General features: G+C 63.9%; 1 protein-coding gene and 1 long non-coding RNA gene across 3 annotated transcripts; one reads left to right on the top strand and one right to left on the bottom strand.

Annotated features, from left to right (window-relative positions):
• Positions 1-11: 11 nt before the first annotated feature.
• LOC134507889 (uncharacterized) lies at positions 12-1739 on the bottom strand. 2 transcript variants are annotated; one of them, XR_010068961.1, is made up of 3 exons: positions 1555-1739; positions 928-1067; positions 12-223 (listed from the first exon to the last, which is right to left on the bottom strand). It is a non-coding gene; the product is annotated as an uncharacterized LOC134507889 (long non-coding RNA). The 2 variants fall into 2 exon arrangements; XR_010068960.1 differs by having other exon boundaries at positions 14-223; positions 928-1064; positions 1555-1738.
• A 258-nt stretch (positions 1740-1997) lies between these two features.
• Positions 1998-11144, top strand: ABCF1 (ATP binding cassette subfamily F member 1). The gene is made up of 26 exons (XM_063318894.1): positions 1998-2130; positions 2637-2683; positions 2762-2845; positions 3254-3386; positions 3465-3499; positions 3622-3720; positions 3834-3899; positions 4004-4066; positions 4160-4234; positions 4318-4410; positions 4671-4796; positions 5727-5827; positions 5934-6019; positions 6309-6448; positions 6529-6677; positions 6756-6839; positions 7390-7514; positions 7592-7704; positions 8240-8411; positions 8945-9019; positions 9119-9189; positions 9507-9539; positions 10013-10181; positions 10596-10660; positions 10760-10832; positions 10909-11144. Exons 1-26 carry the CDS (start codon positions 2064-2066, stop codon positions 11073-11075), a joined length of 2511 nt encoding a protein of 836 aa, XP_063174964.1. The 5' UTR covers positions 1998-2063; the 3' UTR covers positions 11076-11144.
• Positions 11145-11434: the final 290 nt, after the last annotated feature.

The following is an 11434-nucleotide window of genomic DNA, read 5'->3' as shown; positions in this document are numbered from 1 at the left end:
GGCTGGGGGAGGGGCTCTGCGCCTGCCCCTCCCCCTTTTGTATATTTTGTACATTAATAATAAACTGCTGGAAAAAATAAAGCTGTGGCTGATGCTGTCATCGTGGGGGGGAGGGTTTGGGCCGTGTTCACTCTGGAACCTACCGATGTCATTCAGTATGCCCCCCCCCCCCCAACCTTGCAGTCGCCGGCCAATCGCTGGGCGCGTTGTTGGCAGGGTTGTTCTGGCAGGGAAGAAGGCAGAGCGCAGCCTGGGTAAGCCCCGCCCCCTCCCCAAGGCTCTGCCCCCCAATAGGCTCCCAGCCCCACCAATCACACCTGGACTTGCCCACACTGCCAGACCCTGCCCTATTTCAGCCACACCCCCACGTGGCTCCACCCCTTGCCTGCACCCAGACCCCGCCCCCATTTCCGAGGCCCCGCCCCTTCCCCACTAAGCAGCTCATCAGTCCCCAGAGGCACCAGCCCCGCCCCCCTCACCGCGGCCCCGCCCCATGGCCAAGCCCCTGCAGCCCTTGAGGCTCTATCACTCCCAGGCCCCGCCCCCTCGACCCACGCCACGCCCCCACTGCCCCCCCCCGATTTCCCACTATAAGGGGGATGGAAGATTCCACTTCTCTGGGATTTAAGGGGAGGCCAGACTTTAGGGTAATTCAGGAGGGTTTGGGGGCAATTCAGGGGGGTTTTGGGGTCTCCAGACGGTGTTTGGGGTGATTCACAGTTTTTTGGGGGTCATCTAGCACCCAGGGGGTCCCCTCAGCCCTTGTCCCCACCCAAGTCATCTCACCCCCCGACAGCACACATCCCCCAGCACAAAGCTAAGCAGAGTCCGCCCCGCGCAGGGTGTGGATGGGACACCCCTCCGCCCCCCCAGCACCCATGGGTGCCCCACTCACGCTCTGCCCCCTCATCCCACCCAGGCTCTCACAGGTCTCCTGCTGCCACCAGGTCCCCACCAAACGCCACCTCCTCCTGCAGCTCCTCCAGGGTCATGGCGTAGCTCCAGCGTGGCCGGCGAGCGAAGTCCAGCCCTGGCAGCCTGGGGCCCAGCAGCTGCGGGACCCCCTGCTGGGGGTGATTTGCCGCACAGCCCCCCAGGGGCCACTTATGTCCCCCCGGGGCCGCTTATCCATCCCCGGGGCCATTTTACCCCCCCCCCCCCCCCCCCCCCGAGAAAACTTATTCTACTCCAGGGGCCTTTCCCCCCTCCAAGAGACCTCTTAGCCCCCACAGGAGCTACTTAAACCCCCCCGGGGGCCACTCTTCCTCCCCCCGTGGCCACTTCCTCCCCCCCCAGGGGGCCACATATCCCCTCCCCGGGGCCCTTAATCCCCCCCAAGAGCAAATTATCCTGCTCTGGGGCAATTTACCCCCCCCTCCAAGAGCCATTTGCCTCTGGAGCAATTTACCCCTCCCTGGGACCGCTTACCCCGCCCAGGGCCCATTTACACCCTCCCCGGGGCCACTTAATGCCCCCCAGGGGCCATTTACCCCTCCCTTGGGCAACTCAATCCCCCCCAGGGGCAATTTCCCCCCTCCCCTAAGGGCTACTTACCTCTCCCTGAGGCAACTTGCCTCCTCGTCCTCCATTATTAGGCCCCCCTCTTCAGTCCAATTTACCCCTAGGTGATTAACGACACACGGGGTGGGGGATAATTACCTCTGCCGGGGGTTCGGGCTCGGCCCAGCCCGGCTCACGCCCTTCTTCCGGTCACGTGCCGGGCGGGGCAAACCTCGACCAATCGGAGGGGCATAAGGCAGGTAGAGGGGGGTGAGGAACCAATGGGAGAGAAGATCAGCTGGAGGGGGAAGGACGAGTGAGTGGGAGCCGATGAGAGAAGAGGCTACCTCAGAGGGGGGCGGGATCAACCCGCGCGAGCCAATAGGAGGAAGAATTACCGCAGGAGAGGGCGGGACCAACCCACCCGACGCGAGGACGGCGTCAGGGGGCGGGATTCGAGTGCCAGCGAACCAATTGAAAGCGGTGGCGGACCGGAAGCGGGAGACACGCCGCTCTAGGCCCCATCTCCGTGGCCGCGCAGGCGCAGTGGGCGGCGCCCGGCCATGCCGAAGGGAGCGCGCTCGGCGGCGGCCAAGCAGGAGGAATGGCGGGGGGAGAGCGAGGGGCCGGGTGAGGCCCGGACGCCGGGGTCCCCTGGGGAGGGGGTGGGGGGGGTCCCTGGGTGCCTTTGGGGGGGGTCCCGGACGCCGGATTCCCTCATGGAGGGGGTGGGGGGGCCTCTGGGTGCCTTTGTGGGGCCCGGGGTGTTTTAGGGGGACGGCCCGGACGCCTGAGTCCCTTATAGAGGTGGAGTAGGAGCCTGTGTGCCTTTGGGGTGCCCTGTGGAGCGAGGGGCTGTGTGCCTTTGCGGGGGTCCCGGGGTGCCTTTGCGGGGAGGGGCCCGGACGCCTGGGTTCCCTGTGGAGGGGGTGGGGCGGCCCCGACCGCCTGGGTCCCTCATGGAGGCGGTGTGGGGGGGCCCTGTGTGCCTTTGGGGGGCCCTTGGGTGCCTTTAGGAGGGGCCCTAGATGCCTGGGGATGGGACGGGGGGGGCTGTATGGCTTTGGGGGGGGGGGCCCGGATGCCGGCATCCCTCAGGGAGGGGGAGGGGTGACGTGGTCCCTCCCCCCACCCAGAGCAACCGGTGAAGAAGGGCAAGAAGGACCGTCGGGGCAAGAAATCGGTGAGTTGGTGATCCCCTGCCGCCCCTGACCTCTGCCCCCTGACCCTGCCGTCCCTGACCTCTGCCCTTTGACCTCAGTTCTTTGAGGAGCTGGCAGAGGAGCAGAAATCGGCCCCCGCTGAGGCCCCCTCTCCCCTGGAAAAGGAGGCGCCGGCTCAACAGGTGTGTGAGGGGCTGCGGTAATGAGGGAGCAGGGCTTGAACCAGAGAAAGTGGGGCTGGGGAGGGGGTGGGGCTGAGAGGTGGAGCTAATGAAGGTGGGGCTCTGGGGGGAGGGGTTAATGACAGTGGGGCTAATGAGGAGTGGAAGCAATGAGGGTGGGGTTATGAGGTGGAGCTTGTGAGGGTGGGGCTGAGGGGGTGGAGTTAATGAGGGCAGGGCTAATAAGGGATGGGGCTATCGGGTGTGGGGCTAATGAGGGCGGAGGTAAAGAGGGCTATTTCTGAGGAGGTGGGGCTTGAAGAAGCAGGGCTGGGGAGGCACGGGGTTAACTGGTTCTCTGGGTTAACGAGGCAGGCAATGAAAGGGGTAATTAAGAAGGGGGTTAACAAGGTTCTGCCCCTTCTGCAGAGCTCCCGGCGGAAGCGAGAGCGGAGGAAGGAGCGGCGGCGGCCAGGGGCGGAGCCTGAGGGGGAGGAGGCAGAGCTTTGCCGGAGGCTGCAGGAGCTGGCGGCTGCTGGTAGCGAGGAAGAGGAGGAAGAAGGTGAGTCCTGACTCGCCCCAGGGGCAGTGAGTCCCTCATTAACCTCATTAACCACCCCCATTGTGTTCTCCGTCACAGCACCGGCTCCCAGGAAAGGAGGGAGGAGAAGGAAGGTGAGTGCTAGGGAAGGTGGGGTGGGGAAGGCTACAATAGGGGAGGGCCCCCAAAATATAGGAGGAGGGAGGAAAAATTTGGGACAAAAACTGTCAAAAAAGTGCAATTTTTTTGTTGTAAGGGCGGCAACGTCTTCGCGGCGCTGAGCCAGGAGCAGAGCGAGGAGGAGGAGGAGAAGCAGGAGGAAGGCTCACGGCCCAGCAAGGGAAAAAGCAATAAGGTGGGGGGTACTTGGGGTGCTGAAGGGGTCAGGGGGCCCCAAAGCCTGGGTGCTGTGATGGAGGAGGTGCCCAGATGCTTGGGATTCCCCGTTTTCTTGATGGCTTTGGGCAGGAAGAAGAAGAGGGTGAGAAGAAGAGAAAGAGCCGGAAGAATGAGAAGCCCAAGGGGAAGCGGCAGGTGAAGGGGAGGGGGTTGGGGAGGTACGGGGGTGGGGGCATGGGGGGCAGCCCCACACTTGGGTGTCTCACCACATTGTTTTTTCTCCCCCCCATCTCCTTCAGGGAAAAGCCGCCAGCGAGGATGAGGCCGAAGGCTCCGAGGAGGATGGGCGGAAGGGGATGAAGGTGTGGGGGGCCGGGGGGGACAAGGCAAACCTGGACGCCTAGGTCCTCTTTGTGGGGGGATAGGGGGACACAACTGTTCCCCCTCCCCCACAGAACAAGTTCTCGGCGCTGCGTGATAAGGAAGAGGAGGATGAAGAGGCCGAAGAGCGGCGGAAGGGCAGCGAGGGGGTGAGGAGGAGGATGGCGGGGGTGGGGAGACCCACGGCCACCTGGGTCCCCAGGGCTGATGGGGGGGCGGTGTGTGCCGGCAGGAGGACGAGGAGGAGGAGGAGGAGGATGGCGGAAAGAAGGCCGAGCCCGACGCTCGCGTCAGCAAGAAGGAGAAGAAGAAGATGAAGAAGCAGGTGGAGAGGGCGGGGGCGGGGCTTTGTGGAGGGGCGTGGCTCGAGAAAGGGTGGGGCATGAGGGGTGGGGCCTGGGGCTAAGGGGGTGGGGCTTGGGGTGGAGCTTCAGGGAGGCAGGGCCTGGGTGGGGCTAAAAGGGGTGGATCCGGAGGGGGTGGGGCTTGGGGGAATGTGGGGTAAGGGATTTAGGGGTAATGAATGAGGTAATGAAGGGGGCGGGGCTTGGCCCTGACCCCGCCCCTTTCTCCCCCCCCCAATAGCTGGAGTACGAGCGCCAGGTTGCCACCATGAAGGCGGCGGCGGCCGCAGGGGAGAACGACTTCTCGGTGTCACAGGCCGAGCTCTCCTCACGCCAGGCCATGCTGGAGAATGCCTCCGACATCAAGGTCAGCCCCAAAACCCCCTGGGATCCCCAGAACCCCCCCGAGTCACTCCACACACCCCTGGGACTCCCCTAAATCCCTTCTGAATTGCCTCTAAAACTCCTGGGGTACCCCCAAAACTCCCTGAATCACTTTCAAACCTTTATGGGACTTCTTCGAATCAGCCCAAAAATCCCCCGTGACTGTCAGCATCCCCCTGAATCACTTCGAAGCCCCCTGGGACTTCCCTAATTTCCCCCCAGATCACCCCCAAAACTCCTGGGATCCCCCCAAAACCCCTGAGACTCTTCCAGTCTCCTCAGTCACACCAGAACTCCCTGGGACTCCCCCAAAATTCCTCTCGGAACCCAAATTCCCTTGGGATCTCCACCACCGTTCCTCCTGGGACTCTCAAACACCCCTGGGACTCCCACAAAACCTCCCTGAACCACACCGAAACCTCCTGGCACCCCCCCAAAATCCCTTGAGTTACCCCAAGTTTCATTAGGACCCCCCCAAAGCTGCTTTGAATTACCCCAAAACACCCTTGGGGTACCCTAAATGCTCTGGCACCCCGTGAAATTTTGTTGAATCACATCAGGCTCCCCAGGACCTCCCCTGAATAACCCCACATCTCCCGGGAGCCAAGGGGGGGGATTGAGGGGGAGGCTGGGGGTTCCATGGAGGGGTTTGGGGCATCGAGGGGGCCTTGGGGGTCATGGGGGGGGGTGAGGGGCACCGGGGGGGAGTCAGGGTGCTATGAGGGGGGGTGAGAGGGGCCATGGAGGGTTAAGGGTGCCATAGAGGGGGTGAGTGGGGCCGCGGGTGGGGGGTCAGGGCATGGTGGGAGGGGTGAAGGGATCCATGGCGGGGTCAAGGGGTTGGGGGGGGAAGATGAGGGGGGTGTCCCATTACCTGGGGGGTGTCCCTAACCGCCCCCATCCCTGCTGGCAGCTGGAGAAGTTCAGCATCTCGGCCCACGGGAAGGAGCTCTACGTCAACGCTGACCTCTACATCGTGGCCGGGCGCCGCTATGGCCTCGTGGGACCCAACGGGTGGGTGCCGTCCACCCTGGGGCAGGGGGAGGGGGGGGACAGGGGTCCCCGGGGGGGGGGGGTGCACACACCCCCCAGCAGCGTTTAAGCATTCGTTTGGTGGCAGGAAAGGGAAAACGACGCTGCTGAAGCATATCGCAAACCGGGCCCTGAGCATCCCCCCCAACATCGATGTCTTGCTCTGCGAACAAGGTGTGGCTGGGAGGGGTCTAAACCCCTGAGACACACCTCTTCTCCCCCCCAAAACCCCCTTCGGACCCCCCCAAACCCCTTGAGACCCCCTCAAACCACCTGAGACCCCCCAAAACTCTTGATATCACCAAAACCCAAAATTGAGACCCTCCCCCCCCTTCAAAACATCTGGAACCCCACCAAAAGCATTTGAGAGCTCCCCCCAAAAGCACCTGGGACTCCCCTCCAAACCCCTGGGACCCCTCCCAAACCCCTCGGACCCTCCCCAAACCCCTGTCGCCATCCCCAGAGGTGGTGGCGGACGAGACGCCGGCGGTGCAGGCGGTGCTACGCGCTGACACCAAGCGGCTGCGGCTGCTGGAGGAGGAGAAGCGGCTGCAGGCGCTGCTGGAGGGGGGTGACGATGCCGCTGCCGAGCGCCTGGAGAAGGTTTGGGGACACTTGGGGACAGCGGGGACCCCCCGAAAACCCCCCCAAAGTGACACTGTGGTTTGTCCCCCCTCCAATAGGTGTACGAGGAGCTGCGGGCCATTGGCGCGGCCGCTGCTGAGGCAAAAGCGAGGCGAATTCTGGCTGGTTTGGGATTTAATCCCGAAATGCAAAACAGAGCGACCAGGAAGTTCTCCGGTGGGTGGCGAATGAGAGTGTCCCTGGCCCGGTAAGTGACAAGGAGGGGACATTACGGGGGTGAGGAGGGTGGCAGGGAGCTGGCGGTGACACTCGTGTCACTTCTCAGGGCTCTGTTTATGGAGCCGACGTTGCTGATGTTGGATGAACCCACCAACCACCTCGATCTCAACGCCGTCATCTGGCTCAACAAGTGGGGACATGGGACAAGGGGGGGACATAAGGGACAAAGAGGGGGTCCCAGCTTTCGGGGGGGAGCCTGAGCGGAGTGGCATTGGAGTGGGGTGGCCCCAAGGTTGGGGGAGCTCTGGGGATGGGGGGGTGTAGGAGAGTGAGAATGTCCCCACGGTGGGGGTGGCGCCAGGGTGGTCGTGTCCCCAGGGTGAGGATGTGCTCAAGGGGGCTGTACCCATGATAGAGTGTCCCCAGGGTGGCATGTCCCTAGGGTAGGGGTGTTTCCAAGGTGGGTTTGTCCCTAAGGTGGTGGTGTCCCCAGGGGGGTTGTCCTGAATAGTCTGAGGTGTCCCCAAAGCGGGGATGTCCCCAAGGGGATTTGTCTCCCATGACTTGGGCTGTCCCTGGGGCAGGAGAGTGTCCCCAAAGCGGGGTCTTCTGTCAGGCTGGTCCCCAAGAGGTGATTCCCCTGGGGAGAGGGGGGCTGTCCTCATGCTGGGGGTTCTCCCCACAGCCAGGGTGTCCCCTCACTGTCCCCCCCCGATGTCCCCATACGTGTGTCCCCCTAGTTACCTGCAGACCTGGAAGAAGACGCTGTTGGTGGTGTCCCATGACCAGGGTTTCCTCGACGACGTTTGCACTGACATCATCCACCTCGATGCCCAGCGTCTCTTCTACTACCGGGGCAACTACAGTGCGTGGGGGGGGGGCAATTAGGGGGGACTGGGGCTATTAGTGGGTGTTAATTACCCCTTTGATGTTCTCCTGTAGTGACATTCAAGAAGATGTACCAGCAGAAGCAGAAGGAGCTGCTCAAGCAGTTCGAGAAACAGGAGAAGAAGCTCCGCGACCTCAAGGCTGGCGGCAAATCCACTAAGCAGGCGGTGAGCAAGGGCAGATCCTGCAGGGATCCTGGGGATCTGCTCACCTTGGGATCCCTTCCCTCATCCTTGGGATCCCCTTCTCTTGGGATCCCCCCCTGCCCTTGGGATCATCGTTTGCCCCTTGGGATTCCCCCTGCCTTGGAATCCTCCCCTCCCCTTCGGATCCCCCCTTGGCCCTTGGTTTCTGCCCCCCCAGCCCTTGGGATTCTCCATGCTTTGGGATCTCCCCCCTTGGGATCTGCCCCTTCGTCCTGGGGATCCTCCCCTTCCCTTGGGATCTGCTCCCTTGGGATCCTGCCCTTGGGTTCCTGTCCCAGCCCTTGGGATCCTCCCTCTTTGCCCCCCTCTCTACAGGTGGGATTTGCTGTAGGGATCTACTGGGATCCAGGGGCTGGATTGGTGCTGGGGCCGTTATCCCAGGATTAGGTCCTGCCCCACAGCCAGCTCCTTAGATGGGATCTCGTGGTGGATGTGGGGAGGTTGAGCGGATCCCAGAATGGATCCCTGAGTGGGTCTTCCCTCTCTCCCCCCACAGGAGAAGCAGACGAAGGAGGCACTGACACGGAAGCAGCAGAAGTGCCGGCGGCGGACAGCAGCCGAGGAGGCGGCCGAGGCCCCAGAGCTGCTGAAACGGCCCCGGGAATACACCGTGCGCTTCACCTTCCCCAACCCGCCCCCCCTCAGCCCCCCCATCCTCGGCCTCCACGGTACCCGGTGGGGCACTGGGGGGGTGGCTGGGGGGGATGTGGGGCACTGGATGGGGGGGGGGGGGGGGGGGAGATGTGTAAGGGGCTGTGGGGGTGTTATGGGGTGGTTGAAGGGCATTTAGGGGGCTGTGGGGGTGTAATGTGGTGGCTGAGGGGTTATGAGGCACTGGGGGGCTATTGGGATGGCTGGGGGGCACATGGGGCACTGGGGTATTTGGGGGGGAGTGGACGTGGGTCACTGGGGGGGGCAATTGGAGGGCTATGGGGGTGTTACTGGTTGGTTGAGGGGGTTATGGGGCACTGAGGGGGCTGTTGAGGAGCAGGATTAGGGGGCTGTGGGAGTTTTGGGTGGTTGGGGGGGTTATAGGCCACTGGGGATGCTATTGGGGGGAAATCTGTGGGGGCTGTGTTGGTGTTATGGGGCTCTGGGGGGACAGTGAGCCTTAGGGGGGGCCTGGAGCCATTGGGGGGGTGTCAGAGGCCCTTTGGGGGGCTCTGGGCCCCCCCAGATCATTCCTTCCCCCCACCCGCAGGTGTTGACTTTGGCTATGAGGGGCAGGAGCTGCTGTTCCGCAACCTGGACTTCGGCATCGACATGGAGTCACGGGGTGAGACCCTACAAAAAGATCGCGGGGGGGGGGTGGGATAATGGTGGGGCCCGCGAGACCCTAAAATAACCCCCCCCCTTTTTGTTTCTGCTCCCTCAGTTTGCATTGTGGGCCCCAACGGTGTGGGGAAGAGCACGCTGCTGCAGCTGCTTACCGGGCGGCTGACGCCGGTAGGGACCCACCCCCCCAAAAAATGGGGGGCTGCCCCCCCAGAAAGGGGGAACAGTGGAGGGGGCGGAGGGAGGGGGGTGGGAGTCGATTTTGTGGGGGCTTCTCTAGGTTTTGGGGTCCCCTCCTATTTGGAGGTAGGAGATCCTACAGAAACAACTGGCCTGGGAGGGGGTTTTGGGGGATTCCCCTGGGATTTTGGTGGTTGGGGGGTTCCCGGGGGTAGGAGAGAGGTTGGGGACCCCCTGGGCTCGGGAGGGGGGTGGGGTGGGTGGATTTTGGGGTGCCCAGCCGCCCCCCCAACACGTCTTTCTTGCAGACGCGGGGCCAGATGAGGAGGAACCATCGGCTGGTGAGAGCGGGGGTGCGGGGCCTCGGGGAGGGGCAGAGCTTATGGGGGTGGGGCCTCGAGAGAGGGTGGGGCTCAAAGGATAAGGCTGGGGGGGGGGGGGGGGGCTTCTGTAAGGGCCAGGGCTTCTGCAGGGCCGTGGCTTCTAGCCGTGGGGTGGGGCTTCAGGGGAGAGGGAGGAGCTTCGGGGCAGAGTATTGGGTTGGGGGTGGAGGCCCCATGTGTGTGGGGTGGGGCGTGGGGGTGGGGGCGTGGCCTGAAGGAGGGGTGGCCTGTGCAGGGGAGGGACCCCAGTGACAGTGGGGGGTGGAGCCTGTGACAAGGGGGTCGCTTCCCACTGGGGAGGTGTGGCCTCACCTGTGCAGGGGCTGTTCCCAGCAGCAAAGTAGAAGGGGGGGAGGAGGTTGGTCACATGGGTGTGGCCAATGGGTGTGGCCTGTGGGCATGTCCCGACCCCCTTCCCCTCCTCCCCGCAGAAAGTGGGCTTCTTCAACCAGCAAGCGGCCGAGCAGCTGCGGCTGGAGGAGACGGCGGCCGAGTACCTGCAGCGTAACTTCAACCTGCCCCACCAGGACGCCCGCAAGTGCCTGGGCCGCTTTGGGCTGGAGAGCCACGCCCACACCCTGCAGATCGCCAAACTCTCGGGTTAGCGCCGGGGGACATTGGCCGGGGCGGGGGGGGTGTGTGGGTCTGGGCGATTCATGCCTTGAAGGGGCAGAAAGGTCTCAATGGGGAAGGGCTGCAAGTGGAGGGGCGGGGCCTCGCAGCTGGGGGCGTGGCCGAGCGATCGGCAGGGCCAGTGGGGGCGGGGCTTGGGGCGAGGGGGCGAGGCCTTAAGCATCTCAATGGGGAAGGGGGGGCTGGGGCGGGACCTGGGGGTGACTGAGCCTCCAGGGCTGCAGGGGCTTGTCAATGGGGAAGGGGCGGGGCCTCGGCGAGGGGGGCGTGGCCTGGGCTGCTGGTGCCTGCAGGGATTGAGGGGCGGAGCCAATCAGCCTGAGAGGGTGGAGCTGGGGGGGGCGGAGCTTCCCCAGGATAAGCCCCTTCCCTTCCCCACAGGTGGCCAGAAGGCCCGGGTGGTGTTTGCCGAGCTGGCCTGTCGCGAGCCCGATGTCCTCATCCTGGTGAGTGGGGGGGGCACCCAGCCGCCTGGGTCCCATCCCTTACTGGGGGGAGGAGTCTCCTAGACGCCCTGGTTCCTCACCCACTCCTCCCCCACTCAGGACGAACCCACCAACAACCTGGACATCGAGTCCATTGACGCCTTGGCTGACGCCATCAACGAGTACCAGGGAGGTGAGAGGAGGGAGCGGGGTCGGGGGTGTGGGGGGGGTCCGTGTGACATCAGCTCTGCCTCACGCTGACCTCACAGCTGTCATCGTGGTGAGCCATGACGCCCGGCTGATCACTGAGACGAGCTGCCAGCTGTGGGTGGTGGAGGAGCAGGGCCTGAGCCAGATCGATGGCGACTTCGAGGACTACAAGCGCGAGGTGCTGGAGGCGCTGGGGGAGGTGGTCATCAACCGCCCCCGTGAGTGAGGGGGTGGGGGGGCCCTGCCGTGCTCCCTCCCACCGCTAATAAAGAGAACCGGAGCACTAATGCCTGGAAAGCGTCTTAACTGGGGGCTGCTGTGAATCTGGAACGAACCCCACCCCCACTGCACAGTTCTGCCTTCTTTCTTTTTACATCAGTTTATTATTAACGGACAAAATATACAAAAGGGGAAAGAGCGGGCACAGTGCCATGGGGACCCCCCACCCTGGGGACATCCTCACCCTAAGGACGTCCCCCCCTGCCCCCTCCAAGCTGCCCTGAGGGACTCAGATGTCCGGGACCGCCCCCCTCGCCGCAAAGGAATGCAGGGCCCCCTCCCCCCTCCCTCCCCAGGGGACCCCGG

This window comes from Chroicocephalus ridibundus, chromosome 28 (assembly GCF_963924245.1).
Source record: "Chroicocephalus ridibundus chromosome 28, bChrRid1.1, whole genome shotgun sequence".
Lineage (NCBI taxonomy): Eukaryota > Metazoa > Chordata > Aves > Charadriiformes > Laridae > Chroicocephalus > Chroicocephalus ridibundus.
This window is presented reverse-complemented; position numbering and strand designations above follow the sequence as displayed.